A 27,456-nucleotide genomic window follows, 5' to 3' on the forward strand; every position below is an offset into this window, starting at 1 on the left:
GAGTCTCCCCGGGAGGAAGCCCCACCCGAGAGAGGGACTGGCTTCTGAGCAGGGTGTTCCGCCGGCCGGCTTACCTGTGCAGTTCCTCTCCTCGGCGTCCAGGGCGAAGCCGTTGCCGCAGAGACACCGGAAGCTGCCGATGGTGTTGCGGCAGGTCCCGTGTGTGCAGAGGCCGGAGAATACCTTGCACTCGTTCACATCTAGAGGGTCGAAAAGGAGGTGGGTTAGGAAACGCTCTCGTTGCAGCCTGCCGAGAAGTTGATTGGTGGCAGGAGTGGGATGCTAAGGCCCGGCTCTCATCATCCTTGACTGCTGGAAGATGAACAGATCTCGGGAACGTCTCCAGGGCCACAGGTTCCCCAGCCTTGCATTAGCAGAATATATTTCATTTAAAAGGAATCAATTAGCCTCCCTCCCCCTGCCCCAAGGCATATAAACCATTAATAAATCCCCAAGAGCAAACAGCGTATAATTTGAGGATGAAGAATTAGACAGGTTTTGTCTTCCTCGGTTCAGGCCTTGTACGTAGCAGGAAGACGTCCAACCAAACATACAGCGGGGAAAACTCCCTCAGAACTACACAGCACCATGCCGCCTCAGCGAAGATCGCTCCACTCTGCCAGCTTTCTTTGTTCAGGCCTTGTACATAGCAGGAAGACGTCCAGCCAAACATACAGCGGGGAAAACTCCCTCAGAACTACACAGCTAATAGCAGCAGCACCATGCCGTCCCAGCGAAGATCGCGCCACTCTGCCTGCTTTTCTTTGTTCAGGCCTTGTACATAGCAGGAAGACATCCAACCAAACATACAGAGGGAAAACTCCCTCAGAACTACACAGCTGATATTCGCACATGTGTCTCAGGAAGACTGCACCACTCTGCCTGGTTGCTAAGCAACACCTCCTCTGCCCACCCCTATTGACTGACTTGTCGGACGACGGAATTAACCCCCTAAGTTGCAAACTGTTGTTTCCTCTGCCCACCCCCTAAGTTGCAAACTGTCACTTGGCCAGCTGCGTTTGGAAGCAAGAGGGATGTTCATGACAGGTTCCCCTCCAAAGGAGATACTTGGGGGTGCCAGACTGTGGTGTGTTTCCCCCCTCCTCTGCGCTCCTGGGGACGATGGTCTCCATCTCCCCCCCCCCCAAACTCACCTTTGTAAAAAGGCCGTCCGGATAAGACATCTCCCCGATTTGCAAAACCGGGACCTCTCGGGCAGATGGCCTTGTATTCAGCAGAGCCCGGCTTGGGGCATTCCTCGCAGTCGAAACCCCAGGCCGAACCGACCGAGCAGCAGCAAAGGTCGATGCGGTATTTCCCCGGCAGCGGAGCCGTGCACTCGTCCTCGGCCCAGTTCATGTAGCATTGCTCCAGCCGCACGTCTGGGGGAGAAAAGGCGAAGGTCGGAGGAGGGGGAGAGCGAGGAAGACGCCGCCTCGAAGGTTTCGCTAGCGGCCGACGGCTGCGTGCCACGCTAATCGTAGCCCGAGAAAAGCCATCAGAAATTAAGGGACATGGCTCATGGAGGTCTGCTGGTCTACTCTGAGCAGAATTTAGCTGGCAGCAACCCTGAGACTGGGCTACTCTTGAGAAGATTAAGGGGAGACATTTATTGATTGATTCGGCCCAACAAAATTCGTATGCTGCTTAAAACAATAAATGGAACCTCTAAGAGGTTCTCTCTCTCTCTCTCTCTCCACACACAGACACACACACACGTGAAAATCCAGACACAACAGTTGTTGAGGTTTTTTAAAGTTGTTAGAATAATAGAGTCATAGAGTTGGAAGAGACCACAAGGGCCATCTAGTCCAACCCCCTGCCAAGCAGGAAACACCATCAAAGCATTCCTGACAGGTGGCTGTCAAGTCTCCGCTTAAAGACCTCCAAAGAAGGAGACTCCACCACACTCCTTGGCAGCAAATCCCACTGTCCAACAGCTCTTACTGTCAGGAAGTTCTTCCTAAGGTTTAGGTGGAATCTTCTTTCTTGTAGTTTGAATCCATTGCTCCGTGTCCGCTTCTCTGGAGCAACAGAAAACAACCTTTCTCCCTCCTCTATATGACATCCTTTTATATATTTGAACGTGTCTATCATATCACCCCTTAACCTTCTCTTCTCCAGGCTAAACATACCCAGCTCCCTAAGCTGTTCCTCATAAGGCATCGTTTCCAAGCCTTTGACCATTTTGGTTGCCCTCCTCTGGACACGTTCCAGCTTGTCCGTATCCTTCTTGAACTGTGGTGCCCAGAACTGGACACAGTATTCCAGGTGGGGTCTGACCAGAGCAGAATATAGAAGGCAGAGGGCCTTCTCGGTGGTGGCGCCCGCCCTGTGGAACGCCCTCCCATCAGATGTCAAGGAAATAAACCACTATCTGACTTTTAGAAGACATCTGAAGGCAGTCCTGTTTAGGGAAGTTTTTAATGTTTGAATTTTGATAAATCATTTTTAAAATATTCTATTGGGGTCCTCCAAGAGTGTCTGGGGGACCCAGCCAGGTGGGCGGGGATATAAACAAATAATTAATTATTATTATTATGTGTTGTTGTTCCAGGTCATGTGGCCAGCATGACTAAGCCGCTTCTGGAGAAACCAGAGCAGCGCATGGAAACGCCGTTTCCCTTCCCGCCAGAGTGGTACCTATTTATCTAGTTGCACTTTGACGTGCTTTCGAACTGCTATGTTGGAGCCCACCCTGTCATTGCGGGGATTCAAACCGCCGACCTTCTGATCGGCAAGCCCTAGGCTCTGTGGTTTAGACCGCAGCGCCACCCGCGTCCCTCCTCTGTACCCTGCTCAGAGCATTCTGCATGCTTTGGGCTTGTACAGGCTTCTGCGTTTTGGTTTGTCTCCAGCACGGGGGCTTCTCCCCGCTCAGAGACGTAGCAAGGTCATTTCCATGGAAGACGAGAAAATAAGGATGTCATGGGAAACGCGGGGAAAGAGGAGCCGGGAGCCCGGATAGCTCACGCCTCTTCTCCATCCTCACCAACGCACGTCCTGCCGGAGCCGTCCAGCGTCAAGCCTTCGGGACAATCGCAACGGAATGACCCCACTGTGTTCACGCAATGGCCGTTTGAACAGACACCTGGGAAAACCTCGCATTCGTTCACATCTGGGGAGAGAAATGTAAGGAGTCAGACGGTGACTTTTGTCATGTGTGGTGACAAAGTGAAAGTAATTCTGGGAATTGATCTGCAACGAATTGAAGAAGATGTTTAGATACACATTTCCCAAAGAAAACAACCGGAAGCTTTTTTGCTGGGTTTGATGGGCAATGAAATTGCAAAGGTAGACCAAAGATTATTTATCCATGCCACAGTGGCGGTGAGAACTTAGTTGACCCAAAAGTGGAAGTCACAAGAGATACCCACGATTGTGGAGCGGCAGACAAAGGTGATGGAATACGCGGAAATGGCCAAACTGACTTGCAGAATCCGAGACCAGGATGATTCGAAATTCCAGAGAGATTGGAGCGAATTTATTGTTTATTTAAATGACACTTGCAAGAATTTGAAGGCGCTAGCAGGATTGCAAGAAATCCTACAATGTGGACTGTAGATAAAGACTAAAAATTGTGTGATTGGATTTAAATAAATTACCTGTTTGGGTTGGGAGAGGGAAGTCAAAAGCTAGGCATACCTAATTGTTGTTTTGTTTGTTCAGTGATGTTAAATGAATAAAATAATAAATTTAAAAAAAAAAACATCTGGGGAGAGAAAAACGTCAGGAGGGTTGTCGCTGTTAAGCCAGCGGGTGGGGGCTGCCGGAGATTTGCGGCGAAAATATCCATTTCGGTCCAGTGGGGCCTAAGAAAATCTGGAGCACAAAGCACAGGTGGGATCTGCACCGTCAAAGCACAAAAACCCTCCTTTGGAAAAACACAGTTCCTCAGAACACCCATTTCGCAGATGGTAAGGTAAAGGACTCCTGGACTGTTAAGTCCAGTCAAAGGCAGCTATGGGGTTGCAGTGCTCATCTCGCTTTCAGGCCGAGGGAGCCGGCGTTTGTCCGCAGACAGCTTTCCGGGTCATGTGCCCAGCAGGACTAAACCACTTCTGGCACAACAGGACACTGTGACAGAGCACACGGAAACGCCATTTACCTTCCCACTGGAGTGGTACCTATTTATCTACTTGCACATTGGCGTGCTTTTGAACTGCTAGGTTGGCAGGAGCTGGGACAGAGCAACAGGAGCTCACCCTGTTGTGGAGATTCGAACCGACGACCCTCTGATCAGAAGCTCAAGAGGCTCGGTGGTTTAGACCACAGCGCCACCCGCAGATGGTAAACTGGCAAGTCTAAAGACCCGGGTGCTGTTTTGAGGTAGGCAGGCTCACGTTGCCTTGTCCAACATTACGTTGCCCCTGAGAAGGGCAAATCCAAGGGAAGAGCTATCAAAGACACAAGGACGTTTCACGGGGAGGGGATTGGGGTTTCCTCGGTAGGCTACCCCAGGATACGAACGGTGGGAGGGCCTCGTACCTTCGCAGGAGACCCCCTTCATCCTGGCGTAACCCCTCGGACAGGCGGTGTCTGTGGCAAAAGGGAAAAAAAGGAGAGAGGAGCCTGAGAACCAAGAGACTTTGCCAAACTTGGATACCCCAAAATGCTTTGGAGATCAACACTCCCTGCACACTGCAGTTCGGCCAGTGCCAAAGCGGGGCGTTCAGACAAACATTTACCAATCTCGCAGCGTTCGCACGGACTGCCCCAGGCAGCGCCCAGGGTGGCGCAGCACTCAGACTTCAGCGTGGCCCCATTAATGTTCACTTCGCAGCGGCCTTCCTGGATGTTCAGCCAGCAAGTCCCTTTCATGCTGTCTAGGGGAGGAAAGCAGAAGAGCTGAGTCAGGTGGGGTTTGCTGTTGCTGCTGCTATGACAGATAGATAGATAGCTAGCTAGCTAGCTAGATAGATAGATAGATAGATAGATAGATAGATAAGGCAGATAGATAAGGTAGATAGATGAGATAGATAGATAGATAGGTAGGTAGGTAGATAGATAGATAGATAGATAGATAGATAGATAGATAGATAGATAGATGATAGATTTATTGATAGATAGATAAGGTAGATAGATAGACAGATAGATGATAGATATAGATGATGGAATGATAGATAGATGATAGGTAGGTAGATAGATAGATAGATAGATAGATAGGTAGATAGGTAGGTAGGTAGATAGATAGATAGATAGATAGATAGATAGATAGATAGATAGATAGATATATGATAGATAAGGTAGATAGATTGATTGATAGATAGATAAGGTAGATAGATAGACAGATAGATGATAGATATAGATGATGGAATGATAGATAGATGATAGGTAGGTAGATAGATAGATAGGTAGGTAGGTAGGTAGATAGATAGATAGATATATGATAAGGTAAATAGATTGATTGATAGATTGATTGATAGATAGATAAGGTAGATAGATAGATAGATAGATAGATAGATAGATAGATAAGGTAGATAGATAGATAGATAGATAGATAGATAGATAGATAGATGATAGATTTATTGATAGATAGATAAGGTAGATAGATAGACAGATAGATGATAGATATAGATGATGGAATGATAGATAGATGATAGGTAGGTAGATAGATAGATAGATAGGTAGATAGATAGATAGATAGATAGATAGATAGATAGATAGATAGATAGATAGATAGATATATGATAGATAAGGTAGATAGATTGATTGATTGATTGATAGATAAGGTAGATAGATAGATAGGTAGATAGATAGATAGATAGATAGATAGATAGATAGATGTATTGATAGATAGATAAGGTAGATAGATAGACAGATAGATGATAGATACATAGATAGAGATAGATAGATGAAAGATAGATAGATGATAGATAGATATAGATAGATAGACGGACAGATAGATAGATAGAGATAGACAGACAGACAGATTGAATTTTACGATTATATATATATTTCAGTGTAAATTTCCTCAATATAACACACTTTGCACTCTATGTAGAACTGCCTTGGAAGGTGACTCGGAAACTGCAACTAATCCAGAATGCAGCCGCAAGACTGGTGACTGGGAGCAGCCACCGAGACCATATAACACCGGTCCTGAAAGACCTACATTGGCTCCCAGTAAGTTTCCAAGCACAATTCAAAGTGTTGGTGCTGACCTTGAAAGCCCTAAATGGCCCAGTATCCCTGAAGGAGCGTCTCCACCCCCATCGTTCAGCCCGGACACTGAGGTCCAGCTCCGAGGGCCTTCTGGCGGTTCCCTGCCTGCGAGAAGTGAGGTGACAGGGAACCAGGCAGAGGGCCTTCTCGGTGGTGGCGCCCTCCCATCAGATGTCAAGGAAATAAACAGCTATCTGACTTTTAGAAGACATCTGAAGGCAGCCCTGTTTGGGGAAGTTTTTAATGTTTGATGTTTTGTTGTGTTTTTAATAGTCCGTTGGGAGCCACACAGAGTGGCTGGGGAAACCCAGCCAGATGAGCAGGGAATGTATGTATGTATGTATGTATGCATGTATATATATGTATGTAAATAAATAAATAAATAAATAAATAAATAAATAAATAAATAAATTTGTATTTCACTGTTATATATATTTTTTGCATTTCAGTGTGAATTTCCCCATTATAATGCATTTTTTTGGCTCTTTTTCTTCTTCTTCTTCTTCTTCTTCTTCTTCTTCCTATTTGCTTCTTGCTATTATTATTTTTTGCATTTCAGTGTTTGTCCCTCCCACTTTAAGGAATTTAAGGACATATAAGGATAAAAGGATTTGAACACAAGCAGGACAGAAACACCACGGGAGTAAAGATAGGAAGTGGGAAGGCAAAGGGCGTATTGCATCGAAACTGAATTGAATTTGTTAAACGGTATGAAAATCTAATTAAAAAAATTACGGAAAGAGAAGCTCTTTACCAACACAGATGGTGCCGCTGGAATCCAGCTTGCTTCCCGGGGAGCATTCGCAGGCGAACGATCCGGCGTTATTCCTGCATATGCCGTTGATGCACGGGTTAGAGGTGCACTCGTTGATATCTGGAGGGAGAGAAAATTCGGTCGCCAAGGCTAGAACCTTTCTGAATTTATCCCTGATCCTGAAATCAGCCGATCTGCGTTGCCTCTCCCTCGTGGGAAGTCACGGGACCCTCGCCAACACCCCAACTTCTCAAAGGACAGGCAAAGCTGACAGCTTGGCTGGCGCTGAAACCTTAACTAAAGAGTCAATTTCGCCGGCAACAGAGGTCCGCTCCCTTTCTTGCCCGAAAACTTACCCTCGCAGGTGTCCGTCTCCGTCCGGAAGACAAAACCTTTGGGGCAGCTGCAGCTGTAGCTCCCTGGAGTGTTGCGGCACAAGCCGTTGTCACACAGCAGCCGGTTGACGGCACACTCGTCCACATCTGGAGAGGAAGTCACACGAGTTTGAGCTGCGCATGGTTTCAGCACCTCTCATTTGGCCAGCACCCAGGGCCGGATTTAGGTTTGATGAGGCCCTCAGCTACTGAAGGTAACGGGGCCCTTTCTATGTCCAGCTGTCCTTTGTCAACAACAAATTGCCGCTGTTTTTTTTGTGTGTTGAATATATGCTATATGGTAATTTATGGACCTCATAGGTATCTCATCCTGAAGCTGAGGCTCCAAGACTTTGGGCACCTCATGAGAAGAGAAGACTCCCCGGAAAAGACCCTGATGTTGGGAAAGATGGAGGGCGCAAGGAGAAGGGGACAACAGAGGGCGAGATGGTTGGACAGTGTTCATTCTCTCTCTTTTATTTGATTTTCCAAATTAATATTTACACCCACAGAATAACAAGATTCCAAATAATTCCTTGGACTCCGCTCCTCCCCTTTGTGGGCCTTATTCTTGACCCTTCCCTTCTGCATCTTTTATTTCAATCCCAAAATTTTTATCTCCATTCCGTCCATAGTTCATCGTTGCACGACAAGTGTTATTTCAATCCCACTAACGATTTTAACTGTTTACAGTGGATGCTCGGGTCACGAATGTGATCCGTGCGGGAGGCGCGTTCGCAACCAGCAGCATTTGCAACCCACGCCACTGCTTCTGCGCATGCCGCAATTCGGCGCTTTTGCACATGCGCAAAGTGCAATTTAGCGCTTCTGCGCATGCGTGAACGCCGAAACCCGGAAGTTATCTGTTCCGGTACTTCTGGGTTTGGCGCGTTCATATCCTGAAAACGTGCAACCCGTAGCGAGCGCAACCCGAGATATGACTGTACAATTTTTTATTTTTTATTTTTAATAAGATTTGTTGTTTTTGTTGTTCAGTCGTTCAGTCATGTCCGACTCTTCGTGACCCCATGGACCAGAGCACGCCAGGCACGCCTATCATTCACTGCCTCCTTTAATAAGATAAATTAGTCCCATTGTCAGTGGGATAAGCCATGCCGCTTGGCTCCTGGGTTTAAACCTCCGATCGGGAGCAAGCTGTCTTGCACCGCATCAGCTCCAGAGAAGTTCTGTTTCGAAGCTCGAACGGCGCATGCCACAGGCCTGTCTGCGCATGGGTGCCGAGGTTGCGTCGATCTCTAGGCGGCCCCCCGAGGGCCCTCCGCGACCCCGCGAAACCACTCACCCACACAGTTTTTGCCCGTGGGGTCGGACTCGTAGCCAAGATTGCAGATACAGCGGTAACTTCCCCGGAGATTCTCGCACATCCCGTTGGGGCAGATGTCCGGGTTCAAGGCACACTCGTTGATATCTGGACGCGAGAGAGGGGATTTGGGAATTAACAATAAGACCATATTTACGCGAATCAGAGCGGAAACGATCAATTACAAGGTGTCAGGAGGTCCAGTGCTTTCGCTCGAGGACTGAGTTGGGACCACAGATTTTAAGCCTACGTCCCAATGAAACGCCACCAGGACCGAGTTTCTGCAGGGGCCCCAGCCTTGCACAACCCCACACAAGCTGCTGAAGGGTAGGGTGGGGATTACTTTCCAAGAAACGTACCTCTCCCGTCAGCTGTGATGCCGATGCCACTGCTGCACAGAGCCTGGAATTCAGCTGCAAAAACAACAACAAGTCTTTCTCAACTCAGCAATTCTAATTACAGGTAGGTAGCCATGTTGCTCTGCCGTAGTCGAAACAAAATTAAAAAATTCCTTCCAGTAGCACCTTAAAGGTAAAGGGACCCCTGACCATCAGGTCCAGTCGTGTCCGACTCTGGGGTTGCGGCGCTCATCTCGCTCTATAGGCCAAGGGAGCCGGCGTTTGTCCGCAGACAGCTTCCGGGTCATGTGGCCAGCATGACAAAGCCGCTTCTGGCGAACCAGGGCAGCGCACGGAAACGCCGTCTACCTTCCCGCTGGAGCGGTACCTATTTATCTACTTACACTTTGATGTGCTTTCGAACTGCTAGGTGGGCAGGAGCTGGGACCGAGCAACGGGAGCTCACCCCGTCGCAGGGATTCGAACCGCCGACCTTCTGATCGGCTAGCCCTAGGTTCTGTGGTTTAACCCACAGCGCCACCTGGGTCCCCTAGTAGCACCTTAGAGCACCTTAGAGACCAACTAATTTTGTTCTTGGTGTGAGCTTTTGTGAAGAAGTGTGCATGCACACGAAAGCTCATACCAAGAACAAACTGAGTCAGCCATTCTAAGCCTTTTTACATTTGTGTGCTGAAAGAGCCGCTGTATTCCATGGACACCGAGAATGCTCAGTCCTTATTGTCCTTGTGGCGCTGTGGTCTAAACCACTGAGCCTCTTAGGTTTGCCGATCAGAAGGTCGGCGGTTCGAAACCCCGCGACGGAGTGAGCTCTGTCCCAGCTCCTGCCAACCTAGCCGTTCGAAAGCACGCCAGTGTGAGTAGATAAATGGGCACCGCTGTGGAGGAAAGGTAAACGGCGTTTCCGTGCTCTCTGGTTTCCATCAAGGTGTCTCGTTGTGCCAGAAGCGGTTTAGTCCTGCTGGCCACGTGACCCGGAAAGCTGTCTGTGGACAAACACCAGCTCCCGCAACCCCAGAGTCACCTTTGACGGGACTTAACCACCCAGGGGTCCTTGACCTTTTACCTTATTGCACAATTCTAGGCATCTCCTCCTTTAGTTTTTTTTTTTTTAAATCCTAAAGTGTTTTTTTGTACTTTTGCAAACTTCAGGGTTCTGTTCAAGCCTGCCGATGCTGAGAATCTGATATGGGATTTCAAGCCAGGTCCCTCCATCTTTTCAATTGGAGACAGAACTTGAGAACTTAAAGGAAATAAACTTTGGGCCACCTCAACAGTCCCCACAGAATCACACAATTGTGGAGCCTTGGGAGTTGTCACAGACCGTGCTGAGGAGGGCTGCACTGAGGAGAAATGGTGGGAGCCTCTCCCCTCTCCCTGCTCCTGAATCTTCCCAGGAGCAGGAGGACAGTATAGATTTGGAAGAGTGGTTTGCAGAGGGGCATAGTTCAGAAGGCAGAAGCTGGGGAATACCGGGTGGGGAACAGCTAGGAGAAGAGACACTGGGAGAGTGAGGGTTAACAGATTCACAGTCTCTAGACAGCATTCCTCTGATCTCCCCAAAGTCGTAAAGAGCTCAGAAAGTCTCTTTTAGAGCAAGATTGGAGCAATTTTAAAGTGTATTTAAAAAAATATATATTGTAAGATTTGTTAATAAGGAAAGTTTTTGGAAGAAATTGAGGCTTAGGTGTGTATTTAGAACTGGAAATAATTAGAAAATAGTAAAGTTAGATAATGATAGAGAAAGAATGTAAATTAGAGGATTTGAAATAGGAATGTTTAAAATGAGTTGGAAGACTGCTAAAGATGTATTGTAATGAAATGAGCAAAGAGGGATTAGAGGAAGTCATGAAACAAAGTGAGAAAGGATAAGAAAGTCTTTGTATATGTTTTTAGTAATGGGATATATTTCTTCTTGTTATAGAAAATAAGTTTTAATTGTTTCAATATGTGAAAATTAATTAAAAAAAAGTTGTTGGGGAAAAAAAAGAAAGTCTCAGAAAGCACAGAGGGTACAGTCGTATCTCGGTTCCCGAACGCCTTGGGAGTCGAACGTTTCGGCTCCTGAACGTTCAAAAACCAGGAGTGAGTGTCCCGATTTTCTTGCAGCCAACCAGAAGCCGAACTTTGGAAGTCGGACTGTTCGGAAGTTGAACGGACTTCCGGAGCGGATTCTGTTCGACTCCCAAGGTATGACAGCACAAGCTCAGATTACAAGACGTAGGCGTGACATAGATTAATAGGGACGGAAGGGGGTGTGACCCTTAACTGGTTTCTAGGAGGTGTGTTCTTGGTTCTCTCGATGCGATTATTACAAGTTTCTAACTGGGAAGACATTCCTTTTGTTGGTCTTCTTATCTATTGCCATGGGGGGTGGGGGTGGAGTGGAACCCGATTCCCTGAAGCCTGACAGGCACGTTTTCTCCAACTCACCTGAGTTCTTGGCCGGGCAAGGCTGGCAAGGCTCCCCGAACCCGTGGTCCGGGTTGGCACAGCAGCACTCGGACTTGGTGACGGCGCCGGGGAAAGGCCTGGCGCAGGTGCCCTTCTTGATGCCGCCGTAGCAGGTGCTGCGGACGTGGGTGTCGACGCAGACCCGCCCGTCCACGCCGATGGCCAGGCCCCCCAGGCACTCGCAGCGGAAGGAGCCCTCCGTGTTGATACACCAGCCATTCATGCAGATCCCGGGGGTTTCACACTCGTCAATGTCTGCCAGGGAAAAGGTTGGGGCAGTGAGGAAGGCAGGGGAAGCACGAGGAAAGCTGAGCTGGGGTTGGGCAGCGCAACCCGGAAACAAACTCAAGATTTGGCCCCCGGTCCTTTTTAAATACAGCCGTACCTTGGTTTTTCGAAGAGCTTAGTTCCTGAACGTTTTGGCTCCCGAATGTCACAAACCCGGAAGTGAGTGTTCCTGTTTGCTAACTACTTTCGGAAGCCAAACGTCCGACGCAGATTCCTGCGTTTTGGAAGTCGAATGGACTTCCGGAATGGATTCCTTTCGACTTCCAAGGTACAACTGTACTTCATTCAAATGATGATATTGTAACCATGTTGTTAATTTCCCAGATGATTCCTTAAATTCTTTTAATTTATACTCCCCCCCCCCAAAAAAAATCACACTTCCGCTACAGCAGAGGGCCTTCTCGGTGGTGGCGCCCGCCCTGTGGAACGCCCTCCCATCAGATGTCAAGGAAATAAACAACTATCTGACTTTTAGAGGACACCTGAAGGCAGCCCTGTTTAGGGAAGTTTTTAATGTTTGATCTTTTATCGTGTTTTTAATATCCTGTTGATAAACCCAGCCAGATGGGCGGGGTATAAATAACTTTATTATTATTATTATTATTATTATTATTATTATTATTATTATTATTATTATTATTATTATTACTACTACTACTACTACTACTACTATGAGCTGCCATGTGCCACTTTTGGCAGACGAATCGCGGCTACGTCTGGGAAATCCCGGACGTTTGTCAGTCCTAGTACAGGCTAAAGCTCTTCTGTTGGCTAACAAGGCTGGTATAACATTGATCTATACAGTGGTACCTCGCTAGACGAAAAACTCGCGAGACGAAAGGCATTCGCTAGCGAAAGGCTGTCTCGCAAGACGAATTTTTCTATGGGACGAATCCCCCCCCCCGTCAAACCGCTATTCCCCCGTTGGTGCTTCGCAAGACGAAAAATTCGCTATACGACAGCACTCGCAGAACGAATTAATTTCGTCTTGCGAGGCACCACTGTACATACTATGTTCGGGGTGGCCAACTCCTAAGAGACTGTGATCTACTTTCAGAATTAAAATCTGGCAGCGATCTACCCCCGTTTTTTAAGGGGTTCAGCTCAAAATTTTTGAGTTTTTTTTTTGGGAGGAGGAAAGCCCCTTTGGGGGGGGGGTTAAGGTGCAGGCTTTTTTGGGGGGGGAAGTTGGGGTTAAGCCACTCGCAAAAACATCGCTATGGATGGAAACAGCCACACAGAGGGAGCTCCGTCTTCCCTTCCCCAGTTCAAACAACAATGGAGGGAGTCGGATTTATCGACGCAGAGGAAAGGGAGCCAGAGATTGACTGCGATCTACCAAAACATCGTGTGGATCTACCAGTAGATCACAATCGACCTGTTGGACACCCCTGTACTATGTGTGCTGTGGGTCTGCGGACCGCAAAAAAAAGCCGTGTGTGAATTTAACAAACCCCAAAAAACTCGGGAGAGCGCCCGATCGGGGAGTTGTCGCAAGACCGGCGGACGGCAAAGACTCGGCTCACGTTTGGAAACGCGAACTCCCCCCCCCACCGCGGGCGAAGCTTCTCCGGCGTCTACCCACCGACGCAATATCTCCCGTTGGGAGCCAGGACGAAGCCCAGCTTGCAGATGCACTTGAAGCTGCCGTCTTCGTTGATGCACATCCCGTTGAGGCACATGTTGGTGGTGGCGCATTCGTCGTGATCTGCGGGAGAAAGGGAAGGAGCAATTTACCATAGGGATTTCTCCAACCCCCCCGCGTGGCCTCCCCTGGCTTCACTCGCTCCCTTTCCAAGGTGGGGTGGACCAGAGGATTTGCAGAAACAGTTATACTGGAGCAGGGAAACGCCCCCCCCCTTTTCTTTCTCCAGATGAGAAAAATCTCCCGGGAGCTTATCTGGGGAAGGGCCATAGCTCAGCGGTGGAGGGTCTGCCCCACGAGATGGGAGAGGCTCCTCCCTGAAATTCTGGAGGGCAGCTGCCAGTCAGTGTAGACAAGACTGAGATAGATGGACCAATGGCCTGACTCAGTCAACAGTAGCTGTCTATGTTCCTTTGTACCAGAGGCAGATGAAAATAGTGATGGGAAAGGCGAGAGACAAAAAAGGGCTCTCTTTCTCCCCTTCCTTCCTTCCTTCCTTCCTTCCTTCCTCCCTCCCTCCCTCCCTCCCTCCCTCCTCCCTTCCCTCCCATCCTTCCTCCCTCCTTCCTTCCTTCCTTCCTTCCTTCCTTCCTTCCTCCCTCCCTCCCTCCCTCCTCCCTTCCCTCCCAACCTCCCTCCCTCCCTCCTTCCTTCCTTCCTTCCTTCCTCCCTCCCTCCCTCCCTCCCTCCCTCCCTCCCTCCCTCCCTCCTTCCTTTCTGTATTCCTTCCTCCCTTGGACTTCCATTCCTTAGACTCGTAATCTGGGGAACCGGGTTCGCTTCCCCGCTCCTCCACATGCAGCTGCTGGGTGACCTTAGGCTAGTCACACTTCTCTGAAGTCTCTCAGCCCCACTCACCTCACAGAGTGTTTGTTGTGGGAGAGGAAGGGAAAAGGAGATTGTTAGCCGCTTTGAGACTCCTTCGGGTAGTGGAAAGCGGGATATCAAATCCAAACTCTTCTCTTCTTCTTCCCTCCCTTCATTCCCTCCCTCCCTCCCTCCCTCCCTTCCTTCCTTCCTTCCTTCCTTCCTTCCTTCCTTCTCTCTCTCTCTCTCTCTCCTTCCTTTCTCCCTCTCCCCCTCACCTTTTCCTCCATCACTAGGTCTTCCCAGAGGCTTCAACCTATTGCTCCCCCCTCCCCTCTACTGTCTCATCCATTCTGGCTCTCTGCTCCATCTTTTTCTTCCTCCTCCTCCCTGGGCTCCCTTTGCCCTGAAGGAACCAGACTGAGGGCCTCGCATGCCCCACCCCTTACCCCCACCCCACGACAAAAAAGGGCCTAATCCTTACCGGCACAGTTCTTCCCGTCCGGAGTGATTTCAAAGCCGGCGTTGCAGATGCACTGGAAGCTGCCGTCGGTGTTGACACAGCGCCCGTTCCGGCACATCAGTCCGTTCATGATGCACTCGTCGATGTCTAGCAAGGAACCAAAAAGGCGTTAGTTAAGTCAGAACCGCCCGTTTGCATTTCTTAGTGCAGAAAGCATTGATCTGATGTGCAGAGATCTTTCCTGTTCTGATTAAATCGAGAGGGTTCCGGGAGGTTTCTTTTCTACGTGAAATAAACAGGCAGGGGGTTTCTGTTGTTTGGGTTATTCCTCCTGGGAAGTTGAGTACAAACTGGTTCTGCTATCTGTCTTTCAAGGTCACGCTGACTATAATAGGCCAGAAGGCGCCTGGCGTTCTGTTCTGTGTGCTATAGTGTTAAGGTTGTAAGTGCTGCAACTGTATTTTTATGGACTGTGCCAATCCTGAAAGTACTAGATTTGTGACCATTATGCTCATTTGGGGTGTGGTCCTGAGCTACAGGGCAGGCAATTTCAAAAGTCTATATAAGGGCTTGCGCACCCTTTTTCGGGGTTCCCCTCCCTCCTGCGTGCGAAGAGCGGGGGACCCTGTTGCAACAGTTCCTTTAATAAAGATCAGGCTTATGAGCCGCTTTGCTTCTCAATATTCTCTGTTATTTTCTCCTACCGATAGGGAACCCACTTAAGGACTCTATACGGGCTCCGGAATAACCCCTTAAGGGAAAGGGAGCAGTTTTTTTTTTTCTTATAACAGGACCAAGTATAGCCTTCCCATTGTCCCCTTGCTTACAAATCCCGTCTTAAGGGAGTATTTGTGTATGAATAGGGTGAGCTCGTGACCTGGACTAAAGCATTAACCGCCACAAAAAGAATTGCCAGGCTGCCCGGGTAAAGCAATCAGTGACCATTATCAGGTATCCTAGGAGACAGGATTTCTGCTGTAGACTGCCTCCTTCTGTGATGTATGCACGATGTTTCGGGGGGGGGGGTTGGTGGTCTTGAGCTACTGGGTGGGCAATTTCAAAAATCTATATAGGGGCCTGCGCACCATTGTTCGGGGTTCTCCTCCCTCCTGCGTGTGGGGAGTGGGGACCCTGTTGCAACAGTTTAATAAAGATCAGGCTTACTAGCTGCTTTGCTTCTCAATATTCTCTGGTTGGCCTCTGTTATTTTCTCTTACCGATAGGGAACCCACTTAAGGACTTTTTATGGGCTCCGGAATACCCCATAAGGGAAAGGGAGCAGTTTTTTCTTATAACAGGGCCAAGCATAGACTTACTCGGCTACGAGTGATCGCCAAAGAAGAAGAATAGGAATAAGAATAATTTATTATTGGCCAAGTACATTTTCCAACATACTTGGAATTTGTTTTGGCTACATTGCAATGTAAACATACAGACACTTGTTCCTCTCACAATACAAAGAAGCAAAGAAACCCCACCCATATTTTACCTCCCCTTAAGCTATACAACTATGAATTTAACAATTTAATGGCACAGGGGGAAAAACTATTCTTGTGCCTGGCCGATTTTGTATATGAAGTCCTGTAGCGACGTCCAGATGGAAGTAAATCAAGCAGATGATGACCGGGATGTAAAGGATCTGCTACAATTCTCTCTGCTCTCTTCCTAACTCGGGTAGCATAAAGAAGAGACTACATAATAATTTAACTAATCACCTCCATGGTGCTAGAGGAATGGTGTTCCTGAATGGGGTAACCAAGGCCCGGAAGGACCAGGTGCGCAGCCTGGGGGTCATTTGAGATCCACAGCCATCCATGGAGGTGCAGGTCAGTTCTGTGTCCATTCGGTGCACCGGCTGAGACCCTCCCTGCCTGCACACTGTCTCGCCAGGGTGGTACATGCATCGTAAAATTTTACACATCATTTGGGAAGACAGGTGAACTATTGGCAGCGTACTGGAAGAAGCAAAGATCACCAGTGTCGAAGCGATGATTCTTGAACATCAACTTCGTTGGACCTACTTAAGGACTCTATATGTGATGGCCTGGGAGTCAGACTCTGGTGCTGAACCTGAGGGATCCCAGCCTGCACAGGATTCCCTGCCTCCAGAACCAGCTGAGCCGGGGCCAGGGCTTGAGCCTGAAGGATCCCCACCTGTGCTGGCTCCCCAGGTGCAGGCATCAGCGGAGTCTGCTCTGGCTCCTGATGGGAGGGAGGACCCATTGCCTGCAGGTGCTCCACTCCCAGCCTCTTCAGAGGAAGCTGAGGTGGTCCCTGGGTCCAGTAACCCACCAGCCTCTCCTGAGCTGCAGAGGCTCAGGACAGAGAGGCGAAGGGAGTTAAGTGTCTGCAGGAGGAGTGCTCGCCTCCAGGCCCGGAGGAGAGGCGAGTCTCCGGAGGATCGGGGCCGCCCTAAGCATAGGGCCAGATAAAAGCCAGCCAGACCCAGCCCAAGTTGCGTGAGCAACTTAGTTGCAAGCGTGTGCTCAACCTGCAACCTTGTGCCTGAACCTGCCTTGGACCTCGACCTGCTCCCCGCCTTGCTCCCCGCCGGACTGACCTCCTTTGGATCCCTAGACCCAGGACTGGACTTGGACCTCGCTTCACGGACAAACCCTTGGGGCCAGCACACTATACAGGTTCTTGGGTACCCCGTAAGGGATAAAGGAGCAGTTTTTTTTTCTTCTAACAATAACCACCAATCCAAAAGGGGGATATTTTTTTTGCACCAGTTCCCCAAGATGGCACCAAGCTTCTCCCCGAACTTACCAATGCAAGCCTGCTTGGTGGGGTTGCTCTGAAATCCCTCGTGGCACTTGCAGTGGTACGAGCCGGGTGTGTTCACACAATCGCCGTGGAGGCAAGGGCTGCTCGAACACTCGTCCATGTCTTCGCAAGGAAAGGAAAGGTGGAGAGAGACACCAAGAGACGATAAAAGGCGGTTCATGTATGCAACAACTGCGGCAAAAATTCTTTTAGCCACCCCTCCCCCCATGGAAACGACAAGAAGGTGAGAGTATATTGGGATATGATCTATCATGAGTTAAGAAAAATGTTGAAATATAACTTTGTTAAGAAGCCTGATGGTGACAGCAGTCACGAAATTAGAAGACGCCTGCTTCTTGGGAGAAAAGCAATGACAAACCTAGACAGCATCTTGAAAAGCAAAGACATCACCTTGCCGACAAAGGTCCGTATAGTTAAAGCTGTGGTTTTCCCAGTAGTAATGTACGGAGGTGAGAGCTGGACCATTAAGAAGGCTGATCGCCGAAGAATTGATGCTTTTGAATTATGGTGCTGGAGGAGACTCTTGAGAGTCCCACGGACTGCAAGAAGACCAAACCTATCCATTCTCAAAGAAATCAGCCCTGAGTGCTCACTAGAAGGACAGATCCTGAAGTTGAAGCTCCAGTACTTTGGCCACCTCATGAGAAGAGAAGACTCCCTAGAAAAGACCCTGATGTTGGGAAAGATGGAGGGGCACAAGGAGAAGGGGACGACAGAGGATGAGATGGTTGGACAGTGTTCTTGAAGCTACTAACATGAGTTTGGCCAAACTGCGAGAGGCAGCGAAGGATAGGCGTGCCTGGCGTGCTCTGGTCCATGGGGTCACGAAGAGTCGGACACGACTGAAGAACAACAACAACAACAACAACAACAACAACAACAACATAAGAAGCCTGAAGCCTCTTTACTAGGTATTGTAGGTACAGACATTGAAAAAAAAAGGACATTAAGCTTTTCCAATACGCAGTGACTGCAGCTAGGATTTTGCTAGCACAAAGGTGGAAACAAGAATTACCGACGAAAGAAGAATGGACAGTGAAATTGATGGGAATATGCAGAACTGGATAAGATGACGGGAAGAATCCGGGAACAGCGGGACCAGAAATTCATCAAAGACTGGTTAAAGTTTACGAACTATTTAAAAGACAATTTGCAATTGAATACGCTAATAGGACTTCAAGAAGTTTTGTAGTTAATGTGTAGAAATATTATTGTAAGTATGGTAGTTAGAGTATGCATGAGATTTATGATAATGTAAGCAATGGTTGATTAAAGAAGTATAATATTAAGATATATTTCTGAAAGCCATGTGGAAGGTCTGAGGGAAGTCATGGCTATGTTAGCCAAAACTGGAAAATGTATGTGACTGTATGTTTGATTTTCTTGTTGTAGTATAGTATAAAATAATAAAAATTATTATAAAAAAAAGGAAACGACAAGAAGTACCGAGGAAAGAGGAGTGGCAGATGAAGACGGTGGACTTTGCAGAACTGGCGAAGCTGGCGGGGAAAATCCGAAACCAGCACGATCCAGTATTCCAAAAGGACTGGAGTAAATTTATACAGAAGATCAAACTGATCCCTTCTGAAGGAAATCAGCCCTGAGTGCTGACTGGAAGGACAGACCCTGAAGCTGAGGCTCCAAGACTTTGGCCACCTCATGAGAAGAGAAGACTCCCTGGAAAAGACCCTGATGTTGGGAAAGATGGAGGGCACAAAGGAGAAGGGGACGGCAGAGGACGAGATCAAGATTCAGAGATACACAGTCGGTTGCAACGGGGCGGGCATCCCGTTCAAACCAAACCTCTTTAAAATGAATGGATGGAACCAAGTCAAAAAAGAATTGGAGCAGGTGTCAGCTGATTCCAATTGGCAAAGAAGGCTGGAGACCGACAGCAGGTGGCGCCAGAGGCAACAGATTCTACTCCTGCCAAAGAGACTAAGGAGGAGGAGAAGGAGGATGCTAGACTGGCTGAAAGCAAAAAGGCGAAAAGGACTGGCTGGGTTTGATGGGTAAATGCCCCATCTGCCTGAATACAACAATCTGATGTAGAGTATCCACAATTTGCGCAAATTTATGGAGCAAAATAACAGCAACGTCAGAAATGAATGCATGGGAGAAGCTGTGGCAAGTGGATATGAAAACCACTGCTTGCTATGCATTAAAAGGGAACTATACGAAAATGATATTTAACACCGGATAAATTGGGACGCGGGCGGCGCTGTGGGTTAAACCACAGAGCCTAGGGCTTGCCGATCAGAAGGTCGGCGGTTCGAATCCCACGGCTGGAAAAGGTTGCTGACCCCTGGACTTTAAAGCACACAGCTCCCTCAAAGAAACCTAGCCGTTGGTTAAAGGTGCTGGGAATTGTAGCTCGGTGGGGAGCAAACTACAGTTCCCGGCGTTATTTGGTGGGAAGTGATTTGCTTTAGACTAGGTAAAGGTGGGACCCAGGTGGCGCTGTGGGTTAAACCACAGAGCCCTAGGGCTTGTCGATCGGAAGGTCGGCGGTTCGAATCCCCGCAATGACGGGGTGAGCTCCCGTTGCTCGGTCCCAGCTCCTGCCCACCTAGCAGTTCAAAAGCACGTCAAAGTGCAAGTAGATAAATAGGTACTGCTCCGGCGGGAAGGTCAACGGCGTTTCCGTGCGCTGCTCTGGTTCGCCAAAAGCGGCTTAGTCATGCTGGCCACATGACCCGGAAGCTGTATGCCGGCTCCCTCGGCCAATAAAGCAAGATGAGCGCCACAACCCCAGAGTCGGACGTGACTGGACCTAACGGTCAGGGGTCCCTTTACCTTAAATTGTCTAAAAGGTATAAGATTCGTAATAACGGCTGGAAGTGTAAAGAAGCAGGTGGTTCTTCCGTATGTGGCGGACTTGCAAGAAAGCGAGGGGATTTTGGGAAATGATATATTATGAGATAATAAAAAAAAGATGTTTAAAGCGAATATACCCCGAAGCTTTTCTTCTAGGGACTCTAGAGGCAGACGTACCAAAAGGATGAAGTTCCAAAAAAGCATGGTGAATTCGCGAGCACGATTCAAACTATGAGCATCAGAAGGAATGAGAGGGTGTTGTATTATTGCCATGATATAAGAGAGGGGAGACACAGTCAAACAAGGTGTGTGGGGGGTGTGGAGGGATAAAAAACACAATGAAAAATGCGACGGGAAGTCGACAAAACCAAAGAAAAATCTGTTATGTGCTGGAACGTCCGTGTGAAATTTCCGGAAATTTAATAAAATATATCAAAGCTTCTAAAAGATGAAAGATAAAGAGGCGTTCCTGAATCATTCGCTCTGCTCAGCTGTGGCTATGGCAGCGCTTAAGCATGGAGGCTTTGCTCCGTCAGCCGAGGCTGCGCATGCATGCGCCCCGTGGTCCCGCCCCACCCTGACTCACCAATGCATTCGCCCCGCATGTCCTGCTTGTAGCCCATGTTGCATTCGCAGCGGTAGCTGGACGGGGTGGGGATGCAGCGCCCGTTCAGGCACAGGTTGGTGAAATGCTTGCAGATGTCGATGGTCTGGTTGAGGGTGGCTGTTCCTGCAAAAACACCAGGGGCGGTTACTGCTGGGACCCCTGAGGGTCATCTAGCCTGACCCCCTGCAACGCAGGGATCTCTTGCTCAACAGAACCGCAGGCGTTCGACTCTTACTTCAGCAGACAGACGGCAGCACAGTTATACAATAGTACCTTGGTTCTCAAACACCTTGGTACTGTCAAACAACGTGGAACCCAAACGATGCAAACCCAGAAGTGAGTGTGGCGGTTTGCAAACTTTTTCCGGAAGTCGAATGTGCTCTGCTTTGAGTGTTACACTTCTGATTCGAATGTTACGCTTCTGTTTTGAGTGCCACGCTTCCCTTTTGAGTGTTACGCTGAGGTCTGTCTGCTTTTGCTATTTATTTTGAGTTTTTGTTTTAGTGAATCATAGAATCCTAGAGTTGGAAGAGACCACAAGGGCCATCCAGTCCAACCCCCTGCCAAGCAGGAAACACCGTCAAAGCATTCCTGACAGATGGCTGTCAAGCCTCCGCTTAAAGACCTCCAAAGAAGGAGACTCCACCACACTCCTTGGCAGCAAATCCCACTGTTGAACAGCTCTTACTGTCAGGAAGTTCTTCCTAATGTTTAGGTGGAATCTTCTTTCTTGCAGTTTGAATCCATTGCCCCGTGTCCGCTTGTCTGGAGCAGCAGAAAACAACCTTTCTCCCTCCTCTATATGACATCCTTGAACATGGCTATCTTATCACCCCTTAACCTTCTCTTCTCCAGGCTAAACATACCCAGCTCCCTAAGCCGTTCCTCATAAGGCATCGTTTCCAGGCCTTGGACCATTTTGGTTGCCCTCCTCTAGATACGTTCCAGCTTGTCCATATCCTTCTTGAACTGTGGTGCCCAGAACTGTCAGGGAACTGTCCCCGGCGCAGCGCAAGGTGGTGGAAGGGCTGTCGGGATGCTACAGAGAGCCCCGGCCCCACCTGACCAGCAGCACCTCCTCAGGCAGCGGAGGGAGCAGCGAGGCTTCCAGTGGGGAGCGGCATGGGTCTCAGGAGATGGAGGGTCGAGGCTCTGGGGATGTTGGAGAGACCCTGCACTCCCCTAGCCCTGGGGGTGATGAAGGAGGCACGCAATTTCTGTCACCCCAAAGACGTCATGGAGTGAAACAAAAGGATGGAAGGCGGGGTTTCTGTATACCGAAACTCTTTTGTTGGGGTCGGAACCGGAAGGGGCCATTCCCGGATTCTGCCGATGTTTGATACAGACATGAACTTGTTAGCTCTGCACTGTACACAGTATGCACAATAAAACTACAAAAGGAAAGGTCGGAGTTTTGCCTGCTTACTCATGAGCAACTAACCGAGGACCTTACAGCAGCTCCTTTTTGTTTCGTTTTTGTGACTGTGTGGAACCCAGTTCAGCTACTGATTGATTGATTTTTTGACTGCAGTACATTGTTTATTGCTTTCATTTTCAACGGTCTCATTCAGATAGTAAAATTCATGTTAAATTGCTGTTTTAGGGGTTGTTTTTAAAAGTCTGGAACGGATCGATCCATTTTGCATTGCAGTGGTACCTCGGTTTACGAACTTAATCCGTTCCAGAAGTCCATTCTTAAACCAAAACCGTTCTTAAACTGAGGCACGCTTTCCCTAATGAGGCCTCCCGCCGCCGGTGCCCTTCCACCGTTCGGATTGCATTCTTAGACCAAGCGCAAACTGGGACATTACTTCCGGTTTTGCGGAGTTCGTAAATCAAATCGTTCTTAAACCGGACTGTTCTTAAACCGAGGTGCCACTGTACTTTCTATGGGAAAGTACGCCTTGGTTTTGGAACGCTTTGGTTTCGGAACGGACCTCCGGAACGGATTAAGTTTGAGAACCGAGGTACTGCTGTACTGCTTTGCTGGGCAGAAAGTCCCTGGTTTAATCTCTAGCATCCCTTGGGCTCCTGACTTGGAATAAGGCAGCCCTTTCCCTCTCAACCATGAGGTCTAGAAACTTTATATTGTGCATTTTTCTCACTTACCAATGCTTGAGCTTCCGGGACCCATTCCAGGCAGTCCGGGGATCCCACCTTGTCCGTTTGCGCCATTCGGACCAAAGGCACCGGGACCACTAATTCCTGGCCCAACTCCGTTGGGGCCAAAGCCAGGGACCCCGGGAAATGTGCCAGGGAAGCCCGGAACAACTGGGAGGCCTTCGATGCACAGCCGGCGATATTCGTCTGGGGAGGAGAAAGCAGAGAACCAAACCGTCATTTCCCGCTTAAGGTGGGAGGATAAAGGAGCTTCGTAAAGAAGTGTGGCAGCAACTACAGTCGTAACTCGGAAGCCGAACGGAATCCGTTCCGGAAGTCTGTTCGACTTCCAAAATGTTCGAAAACCAAAGCGCAGCTTCTGATTGGCTGCAGGAAGCTCCTGCAGCCAATCAGAAGATGCAGGAGCTTGCGTCAGACATTCCAAAAGAATGCCCGAAAACCAGATCGCTCACTTCCCGGTTTCGATTGTTTGGGAGCAAAAACGATCGAGAACTAAGGTGTTTGAAAACCAAGGTACGACTGTATGCAGAATTGGCGAAGCCAACAGCTGAAACCAGAGAAGCCAAATGATTATTGTTTGTGGAAGAACGGAACCCTTTTTATTTGGATTCCTTAAAGGAATACTATGTCGAATTCGCGAGCAGGATTTGAACCTTGAGCGACAGAAGGAACGAGAGCTTGTTGCATTGTTGGTACGGTATAAGAGAGAGGAGAGGGTACTGCAAAGGGGGAGAAATTAAAAATGGAAAACGGTCAGAATTTTTTGGGGAAAAGTGAGGCTTATATTCAGGCCAATGCGGTATATAAACAAACCGCTGTTTTGCAAAATGTGAGTCAGCAATATCAAAAGCAACAGGATGACCAGAAACAAATACAATATGGAAAACTTCAAAACATCAAAACTAACAAACTGAAGTCTCTGAAAATCTCTGAGAGTCAAATGTCCAATTCTGGTGTCCAACTCTGAACAGCGTTTCCAGGTAACAACTACTATTTCGTTGAATTCTTCATCAGCGAGTTAGTTCAACACTCGTTAGCAGAAAGATACAGGTGAAACTCGAAAAATTAGAATATCGTGGAAAATTCCATTTATGTAAGCAATTGTTTTCATTAGCTACTGGAGTTTAATATATGAGATAGACTCGTGACATGCAAAGCGAGATATGTCAAGCCTTTGCTTGTTATAATTGTGATGATTATGGCGTGCAGCTGATGAAAACCCCAAAGTTGAGATTGTTAATTTGGGGTTCTCACCAGCTGTACGCCATAATCATCACAATTATAACAAATAAAGGCTTGACATATCTTGACATATTAGTTTCACCTTTTAAGTTGAATTACTGAAAGAAATGAACCTTTCCACGATATTCTAATTTTTCGAGTTTCACCTGTATGTAATTTCTTCATTAACCAATCTTTTTTCGAATGGATATAATATACATGAAAATGAAAAATACCCTGGAACAGTGCTCATGCAATTATGTAGTCATCAGAATTGGACATTTGCCGATTATACAAAGCTTCACAGCTTGTTCTCTGCTGGGCAAAGTCTGGCATCGTGATTCATTTAAGGACTTTCGGAGACTTTGTTAGTATTGATGTTTTGAATCATTCCATAAAGTTTTTCATATCGTATTCATTTCTGGTCATCGTGTTGCTTTCTTCCATAAGTGTATCACTCACTTTCTGAAGAAGAGTTTGGATTTGATACCCCGCTTTACCACTACCCGAAGGAGTCTCAAAGCGGCTCACATTCTCCTTTCCCTTCCTCCCCCACAACAAACACTCTGTGGGGTGAGTGGGACTGAGAGACTTCAGAGAAGTGTGACTAGCCCAAGGTCACCCAGCAGCTGCATGTGGAGGAGCGGGGAAGCGAACCCGGTTCACCAGATTACAAGTCCACCGCTCTTAACCACTACACCACACTGGCTCTCAGTTCCATTTACAGGTAGGTAGCCGTGTTGGTCTGCCATAGCTCGTCTCTGATGCTTTAAGGCTTGGCCATAAAATGATGGGCATATTGGCGGGAGGCAGTTTGGATCTGTCTCAAGGCACAGGGGCGGTCTTGTGGGTACTATCATTCTCTCCTGTAGGTTTTTTTGTTTGGTTTTGCAAAATCAAATCAAATGTGGAGCTGGCGCTCATATATGGATAGAAGTCAAACTGTCTTTATGATTTACAAAAAAAAAAATCCTTCCAGTAGCACCTTAGAGACGAACTAAATTTGTTCTTGGTATGAGCTTTCGTGTGCATGCACACTTCTTAAGATCCTGTGTGTATGCACACGAAAGATCACACCAAGAACAAACTTAGTTGGTCTCTAAGGTGCTACTGGAAGGAATTTTTTTATTTTATTTTTTGTTTTGACTATGGCAGACCAACACGGCTACCTACCTGTAACTCACTTTCCAAAATATTGTTGTCATGCCGCCCAGCCAAGCAGCCAGATCAAGGCCCTCTGGCCTTGCTACCCACCCGCCCCCCTCCGAGCTCACTCACCTGATCCCCTCACAGGGCACATTTCCGGAGTTTGTCCGATGGCCCAGCATCTCCCGGAATCACAGCAGCACTGCATTTTCGTGTATTGCCCGGGTAGCTCTCCAGCACACCGACCGCCAATAAGTGCCGAGAAGCAAGTGCCAATTCGCTGGTCTGGAACGAGAAGCCGGAGAAGGTGTCACTGATGCACAGAGCCTGCTCTGTGCACAAAACTCAGAGGGGACAATAAAAGTAAAGGGACCCCTGACCGTTAAGTCCAGTCGCGGACGACTCTGGGGTTGCGGCGCTCGTCTCGCTTTACTGGCCGATGGAGCCAGCGTTTGTCTGCAGACAGTTTTTCCGGGTCATGCGGCCAGCATGACTAAGCCGCTTCTGGCGAAACCAGAGCAGCGCACGGAAACGCCAGACAATGCCATAGTCTAAACAAGGGATAGGGACCTCCAGGTATAGCTCAAAGAGGTTTAAAGACTCTCAAGGCAAATCTATTTTTAAAAAATGTAGTATAAACACCGACAACTGGGAGACACTGGCCTGTGAGCGCTCCAGTTGGAGAACAGCCTTTACCAAAGGTGTCATGGGCTTTGGAGATGCTCAAACTCAGGACGAAAGGGAGAAACGTGCTAAGAGGAAGGCACGCTCGGCAAACCCTCACCGGGATCAACTCCCGCCCGGAAACCTATGCCCCCACTGTGGAAGGACGTGTGGATCCAGAATTGGCCTCCACAGTCACTTACGGACTCACTGTTAAGACCGTGTTCATGGAAGACAATCTTACTCGGCTACGAGGGATCGCCAAAGAGAAGAAAGATTGTTGGGCTCCAACTCTCATCCTCTCCAACCACTGAGCATGCTGGCTGCCAGGGGCTGATGTGAGTTGGAGTTCGATAGGATCTGTAGGGTCACAGTTGCCTCATCCCTGTGTGATGAGGCACCCCCTTTCTCAGGAGGAAATGCCTCTTTTAAACAGCTTTCTTTAAAATCTGGGTGGGTGGGGCACAAAATCTGTTGGGACGTCTTCGTTGCTTCTGTCCGGCTCTGGGCATTGTGCTTTAACTCTAGCCATGTGGCAGGACAGGAAGCAATGCTGAGACTCAGGAGGAGGAGGAGGAGGAGGAGAAAGCTGAAAGGGAGGACCATTCCCTGGCAGGTTGCAAGCAAGAGGGAGGGTGAGTGGTGTAGAAGGACCAAGCTCACAACAAACATGCTTAAGTCTAGTTAATGCAGGAAGGGGTTAATGTCATAGAGTAAGCTGTCCTGTCAGGTTTAGCTAGGTCGCTCCCCCTCACCATGGAGGGAAGCTAATCAAGGCCTTGGTTCCCCGCTAATCTAACTTAAAATCTCAGCATGTAACAAGGTCAGAGCTAGCTGCTCCAGGATCAGACCGCATGGCTTTAACAAGCCTATCTCTCCTATACCAATAATTTAGGAACTTTCACCACTGCAACCAAGCCGAGTTTTACTGCCTGTGCAACTTTTCTGACGGGTTCATGGAGACGAACATGAACCTGACCTTTGAACAGTTTGTAAGGAAACAATTTTTTTTAAAAAACTTAGCTAACATGTGGTCTTTTTTGCTACGCTGGGGGGAGAAGGGCAATTTTGGAAAGAAAGGGACACACATTTTAAAGGTCTAAAAGCCTATATTGACATGCTTTCCTTTTGCTGCGTATTTTGTGGTTTTAAATCTGTACCTGGGCTGTCTCACCGAAGAACCCAGAGCTGGATCTTACCATCCAGGGAATTCTTTTATACCTCCCCCCCCCTTGTGGGAATACGTTTTTAAGGTGCTCCTGCACCTGTTTGTTTATGTTTACTTTAAGGTATCCTTCCGCGCTAGGAAGGAAGGGCAAAGGATCCAGCAGAGAGTTTGCTGCATGGATCCCTCCGCGTTTGGGGCAAAGCGCGCCAATTTAGCCAATGTAACGGTCAGTTGATAGTTTCCCGCCCAGAAACTAGCTTAGAGACAAGGTTGTGATTGGTTCTTGTAAATGTTGTGAC

General features: G+C 48.2%; 1 protein-coding gene across 1 annotated transcript in view; it reads right to left on the minus strand.

Annotated features, from left to right (window-relative positions):
* Positions 1-27,456, minus strand: part of FBN3 (fibrillin 3) — a 127,274-nt gene that overhangs the window by 55,539 nt on the left and 44,279 nt on the right. The window contains exons 9-24 of the mRNA XM_033136571.1: positions 25,459-25,611; positions 22,948-23,145; positions 20,818-20,961; positions 17,397-17,516; positions 14,649-14,774; positions 13,298-13,420; positions 11,404-11,679; positions 8,974-9,027; positions 8,597-8,722; positions 7,276-7,401; positions 6,920-7,039; positions 4,689-4,826; positions 4,489-4,539; positions 2,993-3,118; positions 1,155-1,382; positions 75-200 (exon numbers count right to left, since the gene is read on the minus strand). Coding sequence (XP_032992462.1) covers positions 75-200; positions 1,155-1,382; positions 2,993-3,118; positions 4,489-4,539; positions 4,689-4,826; positions 6,920-7,039; positions 7,276-7,401; positions 8,597-8,722; positions 8,974-9,027; positions 11,404-11,679; positions 13,298-13,420; positions 14,649-14,774; positions 17,397-17,516; positions 20,818-20,961; positions 22,948-23,145; positions 25,459-25,611 — 2,235 coding nt within the window. The remainder of the gene's footprint in view (positions 1-74; positions 201-1,154; positions 1,383-2,992; positions 3,119-4,488; positions 4,540-4,688; positions 4,827-6,919; positions 7,040-7,275; positions 7,402-8,596; positions 8,723-8,973; positions 9,028-11,403; positions 11,680-13,297; positions 13,421-14,648; positions 14,775-17,396; positions 17,517-20,817; positions 20,962-22,947; positions 23,146-25,458; positions 25,612-27,456) is intronic.

This window comes from Lacerta agilis, chromosome 18, assembly GCF_009819535.1.
Source record: "Lacerta agilis isolate rLacAgi1 chromosome 18, rLacAgi1.pri, whole genome shotgun sequence".
Lineage (NCBI taxonomy): Eukaryota > Metazoa > Chordata > Lepidosauria > Squamata > Lacertidae > Lacerta > Lacerta agilis.